Below are 17,082 nucleotides of genomic sequence, written 5' to 3'. Positions count from 1 at the left end.
AAGAAAGGACGAGAACATGCCCCATCTACGTCAACTGAACTGAGCTTGAAGGTGAAGAGCATTAAGTTCCTCGGAGTGACGATAACCGACGACCTGTCCTGGACTTCCCATGTAGATGCGACAGTCAAGAAGGCACAACCACACCCCTTCTTCCTTAGGTGGATTAGGAACTTTTTAGCATGGCCATAAGGTCCGTCATCAACTTCAACAGACGCACCATTGAAAGCATACTGTCCGGATGCACAGTGGCATGGTATGGTAACTGCTTTGTCCAGGACCATAAGAAATTACAGGAGATGGTGTGCACAGCCCAGACCATCATGGAAGCCAACCTTCCATCCACGGACTTCAGTTATGTGGCTCACAGCCGCGGAAAGGCAGTCAACATAATCTAACACCGATCGCACCCTGGTAATAACCTCCTACAATCTCTTCTGTCAGGTGGAAGATACAGAACCCTGAACACATGCACAAGCGGGTTCAGGAATAACTTCTTTCTGGCTGTATCAGACTGTTGAATGGACTCTAGCCTCAAATAGCATGTACCTCTAAGTCTTTTTGATCTGTACATCCTCTGCTTGCTATGATCTGCCTGTAACACTTGTAAACAAAGCTTTTCACTGTATTTTGGTATACATGACAATAAAATCAATCAATCACCAGTAGTTGCACAATGTTTAGCACCATTCACACTATTTAGGAATGTGATGGAGTATTCGTAACTTGTCTGGATGAATACAGCCCCAACAACACCCCAGAAGCTTGACACCATCCAGGACAAAACAGCCTGCTTGATTGGCACTGCATCCATGAGCCTCCACTCTCTCCACCACCATCGCTCAGTAGCAGCAATGTGAACTATCTACAAGATGCACTGCAGAAATACACCAAAACTTCTCAACAGCACCTTTCAAACCAACGACCACTTCCATCCAGAAGGACAAGGGCAGCAGATATATGGGAACACCTCCACTTTCAACTTGGATCAAAAACAAAGTTGCTGGAAAAGCTCAGCAGGTCTGGCAGCATCTGTGAAGTAAAAAATAGAGTTAATGTTTCGGGTCCGGTGACCTTTCCCCAGAACTGACTTTTTTCTGTTTTTTCCTTCACAGATGCTGCCAGACCTGCTGAGCATTTCCACCAACTTTGTTTTTGTGAGAGATAATGGGAACTGCAGATGCTGGAGAATTCCAAGATAATAAAATGTGAGGCTGGATGAACACAGCAGGCCAAGCAGCATCTCAGTGTGCTCCTGAGATGCTGCTTGGCCTGCTGTGTTCATCCAGCCTCACATTTTATTAACTTTGTTTTTGTTCCTGATTTGCAGCATCTGCAGTTCTTTTGCTTTTTATTTATCTTGGATCATACTGGAAGGAAAAGGCATCTTAAATACTATAACAACAATATATATTAATACACAGGGCCCTGTTTTATGCAGTCAAAAGTATTTTACACAAACTTTGCACATTTTTTCCATTGGAAAGGATAAGTCTTTAAGATTGCTAATCTCTGCTGTATTTCCATCACAACACGGACCTGTCTACCTGCCTGTTCTGAGAAGTAAGATTGCTAGTCAGCATCTATTCTCATTATCTATAAATTGGCATCTCTTTTTTCAAGGTTGCTTATTACTGGTGAATGCATGATAAAATGCTTTGACTTATTGTTTTCTTTTAGCTATTTTAAAGCATTAATTTCCTCAAGATAACAAATGAAAACTTTACCTAACTTGAATAAAGCAGCTGTTGGCAAGATAAAGAAATTTTAGTTCAGTTTATGGATGAAATTATACTTAGACGAGGGAGAATTCTTTCCCAAGTTCTAGGAAAAATATTTTCTTGAGAAGATTGAAACCTTGCAGTGCATGACAATGTAGGAATTAATAATTTAACAGAACAATGTTGGGAGATCAACCTGTGTGACTATATAACATATATGGCACAGCAACAGTTTTGACCACCAGGTGTGTACATAGCTTAATTATTGAACAGTGAATTAATACAGCTTGCTTACATTTTTTGTATTCTAATTTTAAAAGTAACCAACAAGATTACAAAAAATAGTTTATTGCACAGATATTGCTGCAAGCTAAGTAAAATATTGTAGGATTATGAAACAAAGTAATGATACAAAGGTTAAAAGTCAACACGGTTAACAGGTGTTTATAAAAGATGAATGGAAGATCAGTACATTATTGGTATGGCACATCTTTTATTCAGAAAAAGGAACAGTGGAAAATTTGTAGTCAGAATTCAGCAGCTGCAATGACTTCTGTCATTGCCTGCATCTGTGGATTCAGGAGATGGATCAGGCATTGGGTGTAAGAGAAAAGGAGCCCTCTTTGAACCTCGCTCTGTGGCTATGGCATTTGCCTAAACAGTTTTGTTGGACAGTAGTTGATTTCTAAAAGCCTTTTCTTTTGAGCTCAGAACTCACGCTAATGAAGATGGTATCCCTCAGAGGATCTTGAGTATATCATAGATCGTGGAAGCCGTACGGTGAGGAAAGAGGTCCTTCAGTTCAGCAAGTCCACAACAAGGCCCTCAAAGCATCCCATCCAGACCCATTCCCCAATAACCCACCTAATCTACACAAGCCTGAATGCTATCGGCAATTCAGCATGGCCAGTCCACCTAGCCTGCACATCTTTGGACTGAGGGAGGAAACCGGAGCACGCAGAAGAAACCCATGGGGAGAATGTGCAAATTCCACAGACAGTTGCCCAAGGGTGGAATCCAACCCAGGTCCCCAGTCCTGAGAGGCAATAATGCTAACCACTGAGCCACCGTACTGCCTAGACAGAGGCCATTTGGCTCAAGTCTACACAAACCCTCCAAAAGTATCCAATCCAGTCCCAGCCACCATCCTGTCCTCGTATCCCTGCATTTATCATGGTTATTCCACCTAGCCTGTGCATCGTTGAACTGTGGGAGTAAACCCATACAGACACGGAAAGAATGTACAAACTTCACACAGACAGTCAGCTAAGGCTGGAATTGCACCCAGGATCCTGGCACCATGAAGCAGCAGTGCTTACCACTATGCTGCCTATGGGGTTTCAACGAAACCATTCAGCCCATTGAGCCCACACTAACCAATCCATCTAACCTGCACATCGTTGGACTGTGGGAGGAAACCGGAGCACCCAGAGGACACCCACACAGATATGGGGAGAATATGCAAACTCCACACAGACGGTCTCCTGAGCATGGACTCAAACTCAGGTGCTGTGAGGCAGCAGTGGTAACCACTGAGCCACCATGTTACCCTCAGAATTATAGAATCCCTACAGTGTAGAAACTGGCCATTTGGTCCATTGAGCCAACACTGACCCTCCAAAGAGCATCCCACCCAGACCCACCATCCTACCCTTCCCATGGCTAATCCACCTAGTCTGCGCACCCCTCAACACTATGGGCAATTTTTAGCGTGGTCACTCCACGTAATCTGCACATATTTGGGCTGTGGAAGGCAACCAGAGCACCTGGAGGAAACCCACACATAAATTCACACGAACTCCACACAGACAGTCAGCCAAGGCTGGAATTGAACCTGGGTCCCAGGTGCTGTGAGTCAGGAGTGCTAACCATTGAGCCACTATAAAATCAGTGAGAAGTGCTGTCAACATGTTGAATTAGCAGAGTAGAACTTCCACTCCCTAACAGGGAATTGAACCCAGGCTGCAGAGGTAAGAGTGCTAAATCCTAACCACTAGAACACCAGAGAAAAGTTCTGTCTTAAAATGGTGTGTCATAGCTACATACTGAGTGAAGATGACAGCTATGTCAACTTATAAGGAGTCATTGTCCCAGAATAAAGAGTCACTTGCACTGGAATTACTGATGTCTCAGAAGTTTTTAGACCTAAGGATTCATTGTGTTTCCCAAGTGTTAATGGCTCCTTTCACGGTTGGTATTAAGTCAACACGTAAACTGGTCTTTTTTTTGCTGAATCAACAAGAGTTAGCCATGTAACTTCTGGCAGCCTTTTTCTGGATGTTCTCAAATCCTCTGGCTCTGAGGGTCAACATACCATTTGCCTTCTTCATTGCTTGCTGCACCTGCATACTGATCTTCAATGACATGTTTACAAGGACACTCATGGCATTTTCCCATCCCAATACATTACCATTCAGATAACCTTTCCTCCTGTTTTTGCAATATAAGTGGATAACCCCGCATTTATCCACATTATACAACATTGTATGCGCATTTCCCCACTCATTCAACTTGTCCAAATCACACTGAAGCATCTCTTCATCCTCCTCACTGTTCACCCTCTCTCCTGGTTTTGTGTCATCTAGAAACTTGGAGATATTACATTTACTTCCCTTATCGAAATAATTAACTTGTATATTGTGAATAACTGGGGTCCAAGCACTGATTTCTGCAGTACTCACTAGTCACGAGCTGCCACTTGGGGGAAATTCCTAACCCTATCCGCCTTTTCTGATGAAGGGTCTAGGCCTGAAAAGTCAGCTTTAGTGTTCCTAAGATGCTGCTTGGTCTGCTGTGTTCATCCAGCTCCACACTTTGTTATATCGGATTCTCCAGCATCTGCAGCCCCCATTATCTCTAGTTTATTTGTACACTTTGTTTCTTTTCTGCTAGCCAGTTCTTTATATCCATGACTGTAAACTACTCCCAGTTCTGGATGTGAGTTTGCTCGCTGAGCTGGAAGGTTAGTTTTCAGATGTTTCATCACCTTTTTTTTTAATTTGAAAAAATATACTTTATTCATAGAATGTACAAAAAAATAAAACATTTATACACCTACCCAGTCATGCAAGCCACTCCGGGTTACCCGGGGGTACGTACACCAACTAAAGGGAAAAAAAAACAAAACAGAAAAAAAAAACAAAGCAAAGAAACCGCCCCGGCAGTCGTCACCCCGCACAGTCCCAGTTGGTCCCCTGACCCGTTGGGGAAGGTGCCAGCTGGGCCCAGTTACCAGATAGGATTCTTTTCCCTTTTCTGGACGAGGGGGCTCATACGGTGGTCTTTCCCCACCGCGCCTTGGCGGCGGCTGCCCCAAACTTTAGCGCGTCCCTCAGCACGTAGCCCTGGACCTTGGAGTGCGCCAGTCTGCAACACTCGGTCGGGGTCAGTTCTTTCAGCTGGCAGACCAGCAAGTTGCGGGCAGACCAAAGAGCGTCCTTCACCGCATTGATGGTCCTCCAGGCGCAGTTGATGTTGGTCTCGGTGTGTGTCCCCGGAAACAGCCCGTAGAGCACAGAGTCCCGCGTCACGGAGCTGCTTGGGACGAACCTCGACAAATACCACTGCATCCCCCTCCAGACCTCCTGCGCATAGGCACACTCCAGAAGGAGGTGATCAACAGTCTCGTCCCCCCCGCAGCCACCTCGAGGGCAGCGTGCGGTGGTGCAGAGATTCCGGGCATGCATAAAGGATCTCACTGGCAGAGCCCCTCTCACCGCCAGCCAAGCAACGTCCTTGTGCTTATTTGAAAGTTCTGGCGATGAGGCATTCTGCCAAACGACTTTGGCAGTCTGCGTGGGGAACCACACGACGGGATCCACCCTCTCCTTTTCCCGAAGGGTCCTGAGGATACTACGTGCTGACCACTGCCTGACGGCCTTGTGGTCAAAGGTGTTTCCTTTCAAAAATTTCTCCACGAAGGACAGGTGGTACGAAACGGTCCAACTACTCGGAGCGTTCCGCGGCAACGAGGCCAGGCCCATCCTTCGCAACACCGGGGACAGGTAGAACCTCAGTAAGTAGTGACACTTGGTGTTTGCGTACTGAGGATCTACGCACAGCTTGATGCAGCCACACACAAAGGTAGCCGTCAGGGCGAGGGTGGCGTTCGGTACGCCCTTTCCCCCATTTCCCAGGTCTTTGTACATGGTATCTCTGCGGACCCGGTCCATCCTCGACCCCCAAATGAAGTGGAAGATGGCCCGGGTGACCGCAGCGGCGCAGGTCCAGGTAATAGGCCAGGCCTGCGCCACATACAACAGTACCGAAAGCCCCTCGCACCTGACAACCAGGTTCTTACCCGCGATGGAGAGGGACCGGAGCGTCCACCTGCCCAGCTTCTGCTTAAATTTGGAGATACGCTCCTCCCAAGTCTTAGTGCATGCCCCAGCTCCACCAAACCAAACACCCAGCACCTTCAGGTAGTCTGTCCTGACGGTGAAGGGGATGAAGGAGCGGTCGTCCCAGTTCCCGAAGAACATGACCTCGCTCTTACCCCTATTGACTTTGGCACCCGAGGCCAGTTCAAACTGGCCGCAGATATCCAACAGCCTACTCACCGACCGACGATCGGTGCAGAAGACGGCGACATCATCCATGTACAGGGAGGTCTTGACCTGAAGGCCTCCGCTGCCTGGGATAGTCACGCCCTTCAGGCTCACGTCCTTCCTGATGGAGGCGGCGAAGGGCTCCACACGGCACACGAACAAGGCAGGAGAGAGCGGGCAGCCCTGCCTGACTCCAGATCTAACAGGAAAACTGTCTGATTCCCACCCGTTGATCGAGACTGCGCTAATGATGTTGGCGTAGAGCAGCCGGATCCAATTGCGTATGCCCTCCCCGAACCCCAATTTGGAGAGGACGTCCCTCATGTAAGCATGAGAGACCCTGTCGAAGGCCTTCTCCTGGTCCAGGCTTACGAGGCAGGTGTCCACCCGCCTGTCCTGTACGTAGGCGATCGTATCCCTGATGAGCGCGAGGCTCTCAGCGATCTTCCTGCCCGGCACAGCACAGGTTTGGTCAGGGTGAATCACCGCCTCCAGGACAGACCTGACCCGGTTGGCAATGACCTTGGCCAGGATTTTGTAATCCACGTTCAAAAGTGAAATGGGACGCCAATTCTTAATTTCTTCCCTCTCCCCCTTCCTCTTGTAAATGAGGGTGATGATGCCCTTCCTCATGGACTTGCACATTTCCCCTGCCCGAAGCGCACTATCGTACACCTCCAGCAGGTCCTGGCCGACCAGGCCCCACAGAGCAGAATACAGCTCGACCGGTAAGCCATCACTTCCGGGAGTCCTATTCCTCTGCAAGGACTTGAGGGCTCTGGCCAGCTCGTCCAGGGATATGGGCCGGTCCAGCCACTCCCTCGTGCCGTCGTCTAAGACCTCCGTGATAGACGACAGGAACGACTCAGAGGCCGTGCTGTCCGTGGGCTTTGTGTCGTACAGTCCGGCATAGAAGGATCTGCTGATCCTCAAAACGTCGGGCCGAGACGACGTCACCGAGCCGTCGTCCTCCTTCAGCCGGCTAAGCACAGAGCTCTCTTTGTGCACCTTCTGAAAGAAGAAACGCGAGCACGTCTCGTCCTGCTCCACGGAGCGGACCCTGGACCGGAAGATTATCCTGGAGGCCTCCGCGGCGAAGAGCGAGGCTTGCTGGCCCCTCACCTCGCGGAGATCCTCCGTGACATCGACCCCCATCGACTGCAGAAGGAGCAGGTTCTGCACCCTTTTCTGGAGTCGCGACAGCTTTCCCCGCCTCTCTCTCGCCTTCCGAACACCCTTGAGGACAAAGAACCTCTTGATGTTCTCCTTCACCGTCTCCCACCAGTCGCCTGGAGACTCAAAGAGGGGTTTCACGGTTCTCCAACCGGTGTACTCCCTCTTAAGCTCCTCGACGTTCTCTGGGGTCAACAGAGTCGTGTTGAGCTTCCACGTCCCCTTGCCGGCCGGCTGGTCGTCCTGTAAGTGACAGTCGGCCAACAGGAGGCAGTGGTCAGAGAAGAACACCGGCTCGACACCAGTGGATCTGACCGAGAACGTCCGTGACACAAACAGGAAGTCTATCCTTGAGCGGATAGACCCGTCTGTCGCGACCAGGTGTACCTCTGCTGCGCTCCGTCTGCAGGGGTGCTGAAGACGTCAAGCAGCTTGGCGTCCTTCACCGTGCCCATCAGGAATCTGGACGTGACGTCCAGTTGAATCCCCCCACCCGCTGTCCCCACGCCGGATCTTCCATCTGCATCAATGATGCAGTTGAAGTCTCCGCCTAGGATGACCGGCCTGGACGTAGCCAGCAGGGGTGGAAGCCGCTGCAGGACGGCCAACCGCTCACTCCGTACCGCTGGGGCGTACACGTTGATCAGCCTCAGGGGAGCGTTCCTGTAGGTGATGTCAGCCACTAGGAGGCGCCCCCCCACCACCTCCTGAACTTGAGAGATGGTGAAGTTGTGCCCCCGCAGCAGAATAGCCAGGCCCGAGGAGCGACAGTCGTTACCCCCCGACCAGATCGAAGGCCCATAGGTCCAGGCGCCGGACCATTTCCCGTACCTGCCGAGGTGCGGTATCCCGCACTCCTGCAGAAACAGGAGGTCCGCCTTGATGGTGGTCAGGTAGGCCAACGTGGACACACATCTCGCGGTTGACTTGATGCTGTGCACATTAATGCTCGCAATTCGTACCCCCATTGTGGGCAGTGACCGCAGTACCCCCCCCAAGTCCAAGGTCCAGCCCCTCCATCTGTCCCTTCATGCCCATTGCCCGGGCTAACTGCTGGACGCTCTCCGGGCTCAGGAAACCGTCCGTGCTGCCTTCCGGGTGGCATCCCCCCGTCAGGGGTGCGGAGGCAGGAGGGCCCGGCTCCGGATCAGGCTGGGGACGTGCTGTTTCCTCCTTCCCGCCTGGAAGTTCCGGGGGGCCCTCCAGTGCTCCAGCGGCACTTGACTGGGTGTCGGAGTGAGCCTCAGGACGCCTCCCATCACCTGGAAGCGGGGTGCTGCTTTCCTTCCCCCTCGAGACCTTTAACTTCTGCTTCGGGTGGGCCCTCTCCGAATCCTCCTCGTTAGAGGAGCTCTTATAGCCCCCCTGTAGCTGCCTCTTCCCTCCTGATTGTTGCGGTTCCTGGGCCCGTCGACGCACCTTCCTCCTCGCTTTCCGGACTGTTGTCCACTCCCCTGGGTCGCCTGTCGCCGCCTCCATTGGCTCCGGGTTGTCGGGGGGGATCGGAGCCTGCAGGGGTGCTTTGCTGGCCTCGGGCCCATCCTGCAGGGCTGGGCCCTCCTGCACGGCCTGGCCCTCCTGCACATTAGTGGGGTCCTTGCTGGGCCCTGGTGCCTTCCTCTCCTCCGGGGGGGCTGGCCCCGCATTTCCCCTGCCGGCGACCTGGGCGTAGGTGATACCCCGCCGCGGGCATGCCCTATAGAAGTGGCCCACTTCCCCGCAAAGGTTGCAGCTTCTCTCTCGTGGGCAATCCTTTGCAAGGTGTCCCTCCTCCCTGCAGATGGTGACTTTGCAGTCGGCCGCCATGTGACCTGACCTACCACAGGCATGGCAGACTTTAGGTTGCCCTGCATAGGTCAGGTAGCCCCTGCTCCCGCCGATCGCGAAGCTGGACGGTGGGTGTGCGACATTCCCGTCTGCACCCATCCTCAGCGTCACCTTGACCTGCCTCTTACTCGTCCAGATGCCAAAGGGGTCCACCATGTCAGTTAGGTCCCCTTCCACCTTCACATACCTTCCGAGGAAGGTCAGGACATCAACTGCTGGCACATGCGGGTTGTACATGTGTACAGTCACCATACGGCTCCTCTGCGCTGGCATCACAAACAGTGGGACAGCGGTCAATACAGAGAGGGGGCCCTCACCTCCTTTCTCCTTGAAAACCTCCAGGAAGCGCTCGCAAAGCTTGGCACTCCGGAAGGTCACATCGTAAAAACCTCCTCCGGGGAAATCCTGCAGGCAGTAAATGTCCGCAGCAGCAAACCCACAACAGTCCAACAGGACCCTCTTCACGAAGAAGGTGCGGTCCACAGGCGCACCTTCATCCACCTTCTTTACAGAAACACGGATGGTGTTCCGGACCCCCTGACCTGGGGCACGAGCACTTGCCGCAGCCATCGTTGCAGGTTGGCTGCTCCCCTGAACCAGCGTTAGGCCGAAGCCAGCATTAAGATCCACTGGTCGCAAGGGTGCACAGCCAACCCGACGTCCTCCTTTCACCTCCAAGACAGCACTCTCGTCCTCTCAGTCCACAAGAGAGTGGGTCTTTATTGTGTTCGAGATGTAAGCTGGTTCACTGAGCTGTAAGGTTTGTCCCCAGATGTTTCGTCACCATTCAAGGTAACATCATCAGTGAGCCTCCGGTGAAGCGCTGGTGTTATGTCCCGCTTTCTATTTATCTGTTTAGGTTTCCTTGGGTTGGTGATGTCATTTCCTGCATTGGTGATGTCATTTCCTGTTCTTTTTCTCAGAGCATGGTAGATTGGCTCCAAATCAATGTGTTTGTTGATGGAGTTCCAGTTGGAATGCCATGCTTCGAGGAATTCTCGTGTGTGTCTCTGTTTGGCTTGTCCTAGGATGGATGTGTTGTCCCAATCAAAGTGGTGTCCTTCCTCATCTGTATGTAAGGATACTAGTGATAGTGGGTCATGTCGTTTTGTGACTAGTTAATGTTCATGTATCCTGGTGGCTAGCTTTCTGCCTGTTTGTCCAATGTAGTGTTTGTCACAGTTCTTGCAAGGTATTTTGTAGATGACGTTCATTTTGCTTGTTGTCTGTATAGGGTCTTTTAAGTTCATTAGCTGCTGTTTTAGTGTTGGTGGGTTTGTGGGCTACCCTGAAGCCAAGAGGTCCGAGTAGTCTGGCAGTCATTTCGAAAATGTCTTTGATGTAGGGGAGAGTGGTTATGGTTTCTGGGCCTGTTTTATCTTTGTTTGGTTTTGTTGCTGAGAAATCGGCGTACTGTGTTCATTGGGTACCCGTTCTTTTTGAATACGCTGTATAGGTGATTTTCTTCTGCTCTTCGTCGTTCCTCTGTGCTGCAGTGTGTGGAGGCTCGTTGGAATAATATTCTAATGCAGCTTCGTTTGTGGGTGTTGGGATGGTTGCTCCTGTAGTTCAGTATTTGGTCCGTATGTGTTGTTTTCCTGTAGACGCTGGTTTGAAGTTCCCCATTGACTGTTCGCTGTACTGTGACAGTAGGAATGGCAGTTTGTTGTTGTTTTCCTCCTCTTTTGTGAATGTTATGCCAGTAAGGGTATTATTGATGGTCTTGAAGGTTTCCTCTAATTTGTTTTGTTTAGTGATGACAAAGGTGTCATCCACGTAGCAGACCCAAAGTTTGGGTTGGTAGACCTGGTAGAAGACTCTGGCCACTCCATTCGTGCTACCCAAGAATTCCTGAACACCATTAAAGACACCAAGATAGAAGAGGATGAAATAATGGTCTCCTTTGTAACAGCCCTGTTCACATCCATCAACATCAACCTGGCCAAAGAAACACTGACTATACTATTAGAAGAACCAAAGACACATACACCAGATACCACCAACCTCATCAGCAAGGACAACATCATCAAGCTAGTGGACCTATGCTTTACCACCCACTTGACTTTTAATAACAAAACCTACAGACAAACCAACGGTACACCCATGGGATCTCCGATATCAGGGTTCTTAGCAGAGGCAGTAATGCAGAGACTCGAACACACAGCTCTGCCAATCATCCAACCCAAACTTTGGGTCCGCTACATGGATGACACCTTTGTCATCACTAAACAAAACAAATTAGAGGAAACCTTCAAGACCATCAATAATACCCTTACTGGCATAACATTCACAAAAGAGGAGGAAAACAACAATAAACTGCCATTCCTAGATGTCACAGTACAGCGAACAGTCAGTGGGGAACTTCAAACCAGCGTCTGCAGGAAAACAACACATACGGACCAAATACTGAACTACAGGAGCAACCATCCCAACACCCACAAACGAAGCTGCAAACACTACATTGGACAAACAGGCAGAAAGCTAGCCACCAGGATACATGAACATCAACTAGTCACAAAACAACATGACCCACTCTCACTAGTATCCTTACATATAGATAAGGAAGGACAGAGACACGCACAAGAATTCCCAGAAGCATGGCATTCCAACCGAAATTCCATCAACAAACACATTGGCTCCAAATCAATCTACCATGCTCTGAGAAAAAGAACAGGAAATGACATCACCAACGCAGGAAATGACATCACCAACCCAAGGAAACCTAAACAGATAAATAGAAAGTGGGACATAACACCAGCGCTTCATTGGAGGCGCACTGATGATGTTACCTAGAATGGTGACGAAACGTCTGAAAACTAACCTTCCAGCTCAGCGAGCAAACTCACATCCAGAACATCAACCTGAGCTACAAATCTTCTCAAAACTCGCTAACTACTCCCAGTCCCTGGCTGTTTAATTTTACACACTAAGCTCTTGTGTGGGACCTTACTGAAAGCCTTCTGGAAGCCCGAGTAAACCACATCCATTGTCTCACCCCTATCAATTCTACTTGTTACCTCCTCTCAAAAGTCCAGTAGATTTGTCAATCATGATTTTCCTTTCATAAGCCCATGCTGGCTCTGTCTAATCCTGTCATTGTTTTCCAAGTGCTTTGCTATTAAAATTTTTTATTACAGACTTTAGTATTTTCCCTACTACCGATATCAGGTTAACTAGTCTATAATTCCCTGTCTTCTCAACCTGCATAAAGTAGGGTTAAATTAGCTACCTTTCAATCCATATGAACTTTTCAGAATCGGTAGATCTTGAAAGATCGCCACCAATGCATCCACTATTTCTATGGCCTTTTCTTATTTCCTTCGTTTTCTCTTTCTCATGACACCCCGTGCTCCCCTATATTTTTCATGACATTATTTTTGTCCTCCATTATGAAACCAAAACCAAGATATGTATTTAATTGCTTCACCAGCTTTTTGTTCCCCATTATAATTTACCCTTTTCTCATTGTAAAGTCCTACATTTATCTTCACTAATGATATTATTTTCATACACTGATAAGAAGCTTTTACAATCAGTTTGTATGTTTCCTGTAAATTTAATCTAATGTTTCATTTTCTCCTCTGAATCAATGTTTTGACTTCTTGTACTGAAATCTAAACTGCTTCCAATTTTAAAGTCTCTGCTTTTTCCAGACAATTCTAATGCTATTCTTTGTTAGCCATAGTCAAGGCATCTTCCATGTTTTCTTTTTATGCCAAACAGGAAAGCGTAATTACTTGTAATTCCTCCATGCACACTTTAAATGCTTGCCCTTGCCAATCCATGTTTATCCCTTTAAGTAATGTTTCCAAATTTATCATAGCCAGCCTTTATAGTTTCATTTATCTCAGAATCAACTGTATCGCTGTGCATCTAAATGCAGAATTCATTCTATTATTGGTCACTCTTAACAAGAGTTCTAGCACAATCAGATTGCCAATTATTCTTCTCTATTTACACAATACTGAGTCTAGGACAGCTGATTCTGTTGTTAGTTCCTCAACGTATTGATCCAGAAAACCTCCTGCACACTCCAGGGATTCTTCCTCTGGCAAGGATTGGCATTGTTACTGATTTGATTTACCCAAACTACATGCAGATTAAAGTTGCCCATAATTACAGCTATGCCTTTATTATTTGCATCTATAATTTCCTGCTTAATGCCATCCCCAACAGTGACACTGCAGTTTGGGAGTCTATATATAACATTCATCAAAATTTTACGCCCCTTGGTGTTCTACCCAGCAGATTTCACTTCCTTAGAGCTAATATCCTTCCTCACTAATATGTTAATGTCCTTTTTTAATCAGTAATGTTACCCTACCTCCTTTTCATTTCTGTTAGTCCTTCCTAAAAACTGAATACTACTAGAATTACACACAGTACTGTAATGTGGGGTGTAATCAGGACTTGATACAATTCAGTATAACTTGCCTACTTTGCCATTCAATCATTCGAGAAATAAAAGCTTGAACTTCCTTTTCTTTCATTTGTTTCCTTGCCAACTTTCAATGATTGGTATTTTGTAGTTTTATTGCTGTACCCTACCAACACTTACACTTTCTCTTATTATTCCTACCAAATTTACAACACCACATTTATCTGTGAATTGCATTGACAATTATTTGTACATCCTACAAGTTTATTATGTCCTTCTCCAATTTGTTGCAGTCCTCTTTAGCTATTACTGTCACTGCCTTTCTCCCAAAACATTGTCAACTGCAAATTTAACAGTTGGGCTGTTGATTCCAAAGTTCAAATCATAATTTAAAGTTTTGAACACCTTTGGAATACCAACAAAAGGAATACCAACTATTTCCTAACTGAAGTCACTCTTCAGCAACACTCTATAGATAACACAGTGTGGAGCTGGAGGAACACAGCAGGCCAGGCAGCATCAGCGGAGCAGGAAAGTTGACATTTCAGGTCGGGGCCCTTCTTCAGAAATGAGGAGGGGGAAGGGAGCTCAAATAAATAGAGAGGAGGGGTGGGGCTGGGGAAGGTAGGTGTGATGGTGATAGGTGAGTGCAGGTACGGGGTGGTGGGGATTGGTCAGTGAGTTGGGAGTGGCGGATAGGTGGGAGAGAAGATGGACATGTTTTGTCAGGTCAAGGACGTGGGGATGAGAGGGAGGGTTGCTTAGGGGATGAGGCCTGGGGTGGGGAGATTTTAAAACTGGTGAAATCCACGTTTAGGCCATTGGGCTATAGGTTCCCAAGGTGGAATATGAGTTGCTGCTCCTCCAGTTTGTGGGTGGTGCCATTGTGACACTGGAGGAGGCCCAAGATGGACATATCATCCAGGGAGTGGGAGGGGGAGGTAGAATTGTTTGGGACTGGAAGGTGTTGTCGTTTGTTGCGAACAGAGTGCAGATGCTCTCAAAGCAATTTCCAAGCCTCCGCTTGGTCTCACTGATGTAGAGGAGCCCACATCCGGAGCAGCGGATGCAGTAGACCAAGTTGACAGATATGCAAATAAACACGCGTCTAATGTGGAAGGTTTGTTTTGTGCCTTCAACGGAGGTGAGGGGGGAGGTGTAGGGGCAAGTGTAACACTTCCTGTGGTTGCAGAGAAAGGTGCTGGGGTTGTGGGGTTAACGGGGAGTGTGGAGCAGATGAGGGAGTTGTGAAGAGAACAGCCCGTATGAAAGGCAGATAGGGGTGTGGAGGGAGATGTATCTTAAGTTGAGGGTTCGGATTGTATTTGGTGGAAGTGGCGGAGAATGATACGGTGGATGAAGAGGTTGGTGGGGTGGTATGTGAGGACAAGTGGAATTCTGTGATAGCATGGTGTGAAGCTGGATGAACACAGCAGGCCAAGCAGCATCAGAGGAGCAAGAAAGTTTGACGTTTCGGGTCGAGACCCTTCTTCAGAAATCGAAGTGGAATTCAGTCTTTATTTTGTTGGGGGGAGGGAATGTGAGGGCAGAGATGTGGGAAATGCAAGAGATGCGTTTGAGGGCATTTTCGATCACCAGAGGAGGGAAGTTGAGGACCCTTGAAATAGGAGGATATGTGGGATGTGCAGAATCCCAGATGTCCTCTTATTTCAAGGACTTCAACTTCCCCTCCCTCGTAATCGAAAATGCCAGTGCACACTTTGAGTAACACTGTCTGCTTTCTGACTTGAAGTCAACTAACACTCCATTTTGCCACTTGCCCGCTGACTCTATGTTTTCTGACTGGATTCATTAATTGAATTTGCTGCATTATATACAAGGGCTTTTGGAAATTTGGATAAATTACGTTGCCTCTTGTTACCACTTCTAAAATTCAATTAACTTTGGCAGTCAAGATTTCCCTAATGTTTTCCATATACTATAAATAGTAGATTAACAATGTAGTTTTCCTTTTCAGTCACTTAAGAAATTAAACCATGCAAATGTTATCAAGCTAAAAGAAGTTGTAAGGGAAAATGATCATCTTTACTTTGTTTTTGAATACATGAAAGAAAACCTATATCAACTAATGAAAAACAGGTAGGTTTTCATTTAGCAATTTATTATAATCTATTTTAAAAAAAACTTCACCAGCAAATTTGTAATGATGATGCTTACAGTGGATTCGGTGATGTGCTGTTTTACAATAGAAGCTACTATACACATAACTATTATGGAACATGCTGCATTTCATGAAATACTGTACAGACATGTCAATCATATCATATATCATATTCTTAGATAGTTCTGCCCTAAATTTTTTGTTACTCCAAGGGACCAAATCATGTGATGTATCAAATAGTTACTAAAAGATTATGTGATAAGAGAGTGGTGACAAGTTGTTATGCATAGCAGTCAATGATATGGGATAAGGAGACATTCTCTCAGGAGGCATTCTCCTGAATGAAATTTGATTAAGACAGATTTAAGAGTTGTAATTTAAGGAGTACTTCTCCAGCCTTGAACTAGGATGAAATCACATAATACAAGCAAGGCATTTTGCTCCTCAAATCTTTTTCACAGAGTAATGCAGATATTCCACTCCTGCACTTATTTCCTTTATATCTGAAAAGTAATCTTCTTGAAGTATTTATCTGATCTGTTTTGAAGGTTCTGCCGAATTTGAAAATTGAAGTTTCAGAAAATTATCAGAGGTTTGGACAACATCAGCATTTTTGAAAATTAATTCCTAGAAAGTAGGTATTGCTGACTAGGCAAGCAGTTAGTGCCTAACCCTAAATGCCCTTGAGAAAGAAACTGCTGTTGTCTTTGAGGATATATGTACAGTACTGTTCGGGAAGGAGCTCCAGGATTTTGTCCCAGTGACAGTGAGAGCATTATAGTTCCAAGTTAGGATGGTATGTCAGTTGGAGGGGAACTTGCAGGTAGTGGTGCTACCATGCAATTCATGTGCTCCACCTTCTTCTTGGAAGACACTTTCAAAGCAGCCTTTGTTAGTTACTGCATTACATTTTGTCGATGCTTTACCATGTTGCTACCTTACAAAGCAATGACGGGAATGGATTTTGAATGGGTAAATAGAGTGCCAATCAAGTAGCGTAGATGGTGTTTAGTTCCAAAAATAGAAATTGCTGAAAAACCTCAGTAGGTCTAGTAGCAGCCATGGAGAGAAATCAGAGTTAATGTTTTGGGTTGAGTGACCCTTCCTCAGAACTTTTTTTTTGCTTGGAGTAAAGGCACTCACCGGGATGATAGGTTAGAATGGGTAAGGAGGAGGAGGGCAGAGAAATTGAGGCGACCAATGTTACACCAACAGTTCTGATTTGACAGATTGGTGGCATGGTGGCTCTGTGATTAGCACCGCTGCCCCACAGCGTCAGGGACCTGGGTTCGATTCCAGTCTTGGGTGGCTGTCTGT

General features: G+C 47.3%; 1 protein-coding gene across 1 annotated transcript in view; it reads left to right on the top strand.

The window, feature by feature from the left end:
- The window catches only part of LOC125460404 (serine/threonine-protein kinase MAK-like), a 220,914-nt gene that overhangs the window by 72,366 nt on the left and 131,466 nt on the right, over positions 1-17,082 (top strand). Inside the window, exon 4 of the mRNA XM_059641068.1 lies at positions 15,622-15,743. Coding sequence (XP_059497051.1) covers positions 15,622-15,743 — 122 coding nt within the window. The remainder of the gene's footprint in view (positions 1-15,621; positions 15,744-17,082) is intronic.

This window comes from Stegostoma tigrinum, chromosome 2, assembly GCF_030684315.1.
Source record: "Stegostoma tigrinum isolate sSteTig4 chromosome 2, sSteTig4.hap1, whole genome shotgun sequence".
Classification (NCBI taxonomy): domain Eukaryota; kingdom Metazoa; phylum Chordata; class Chondrichthyes; order Orectolobiformes; family Stegostomatidae; genus Stegostoma; species Stegostoma tigrinum.
Note: the sequence above shows the minus strand (reverse complement) of the source record. Positions and strands in the feature narration are given on the sequence as shown.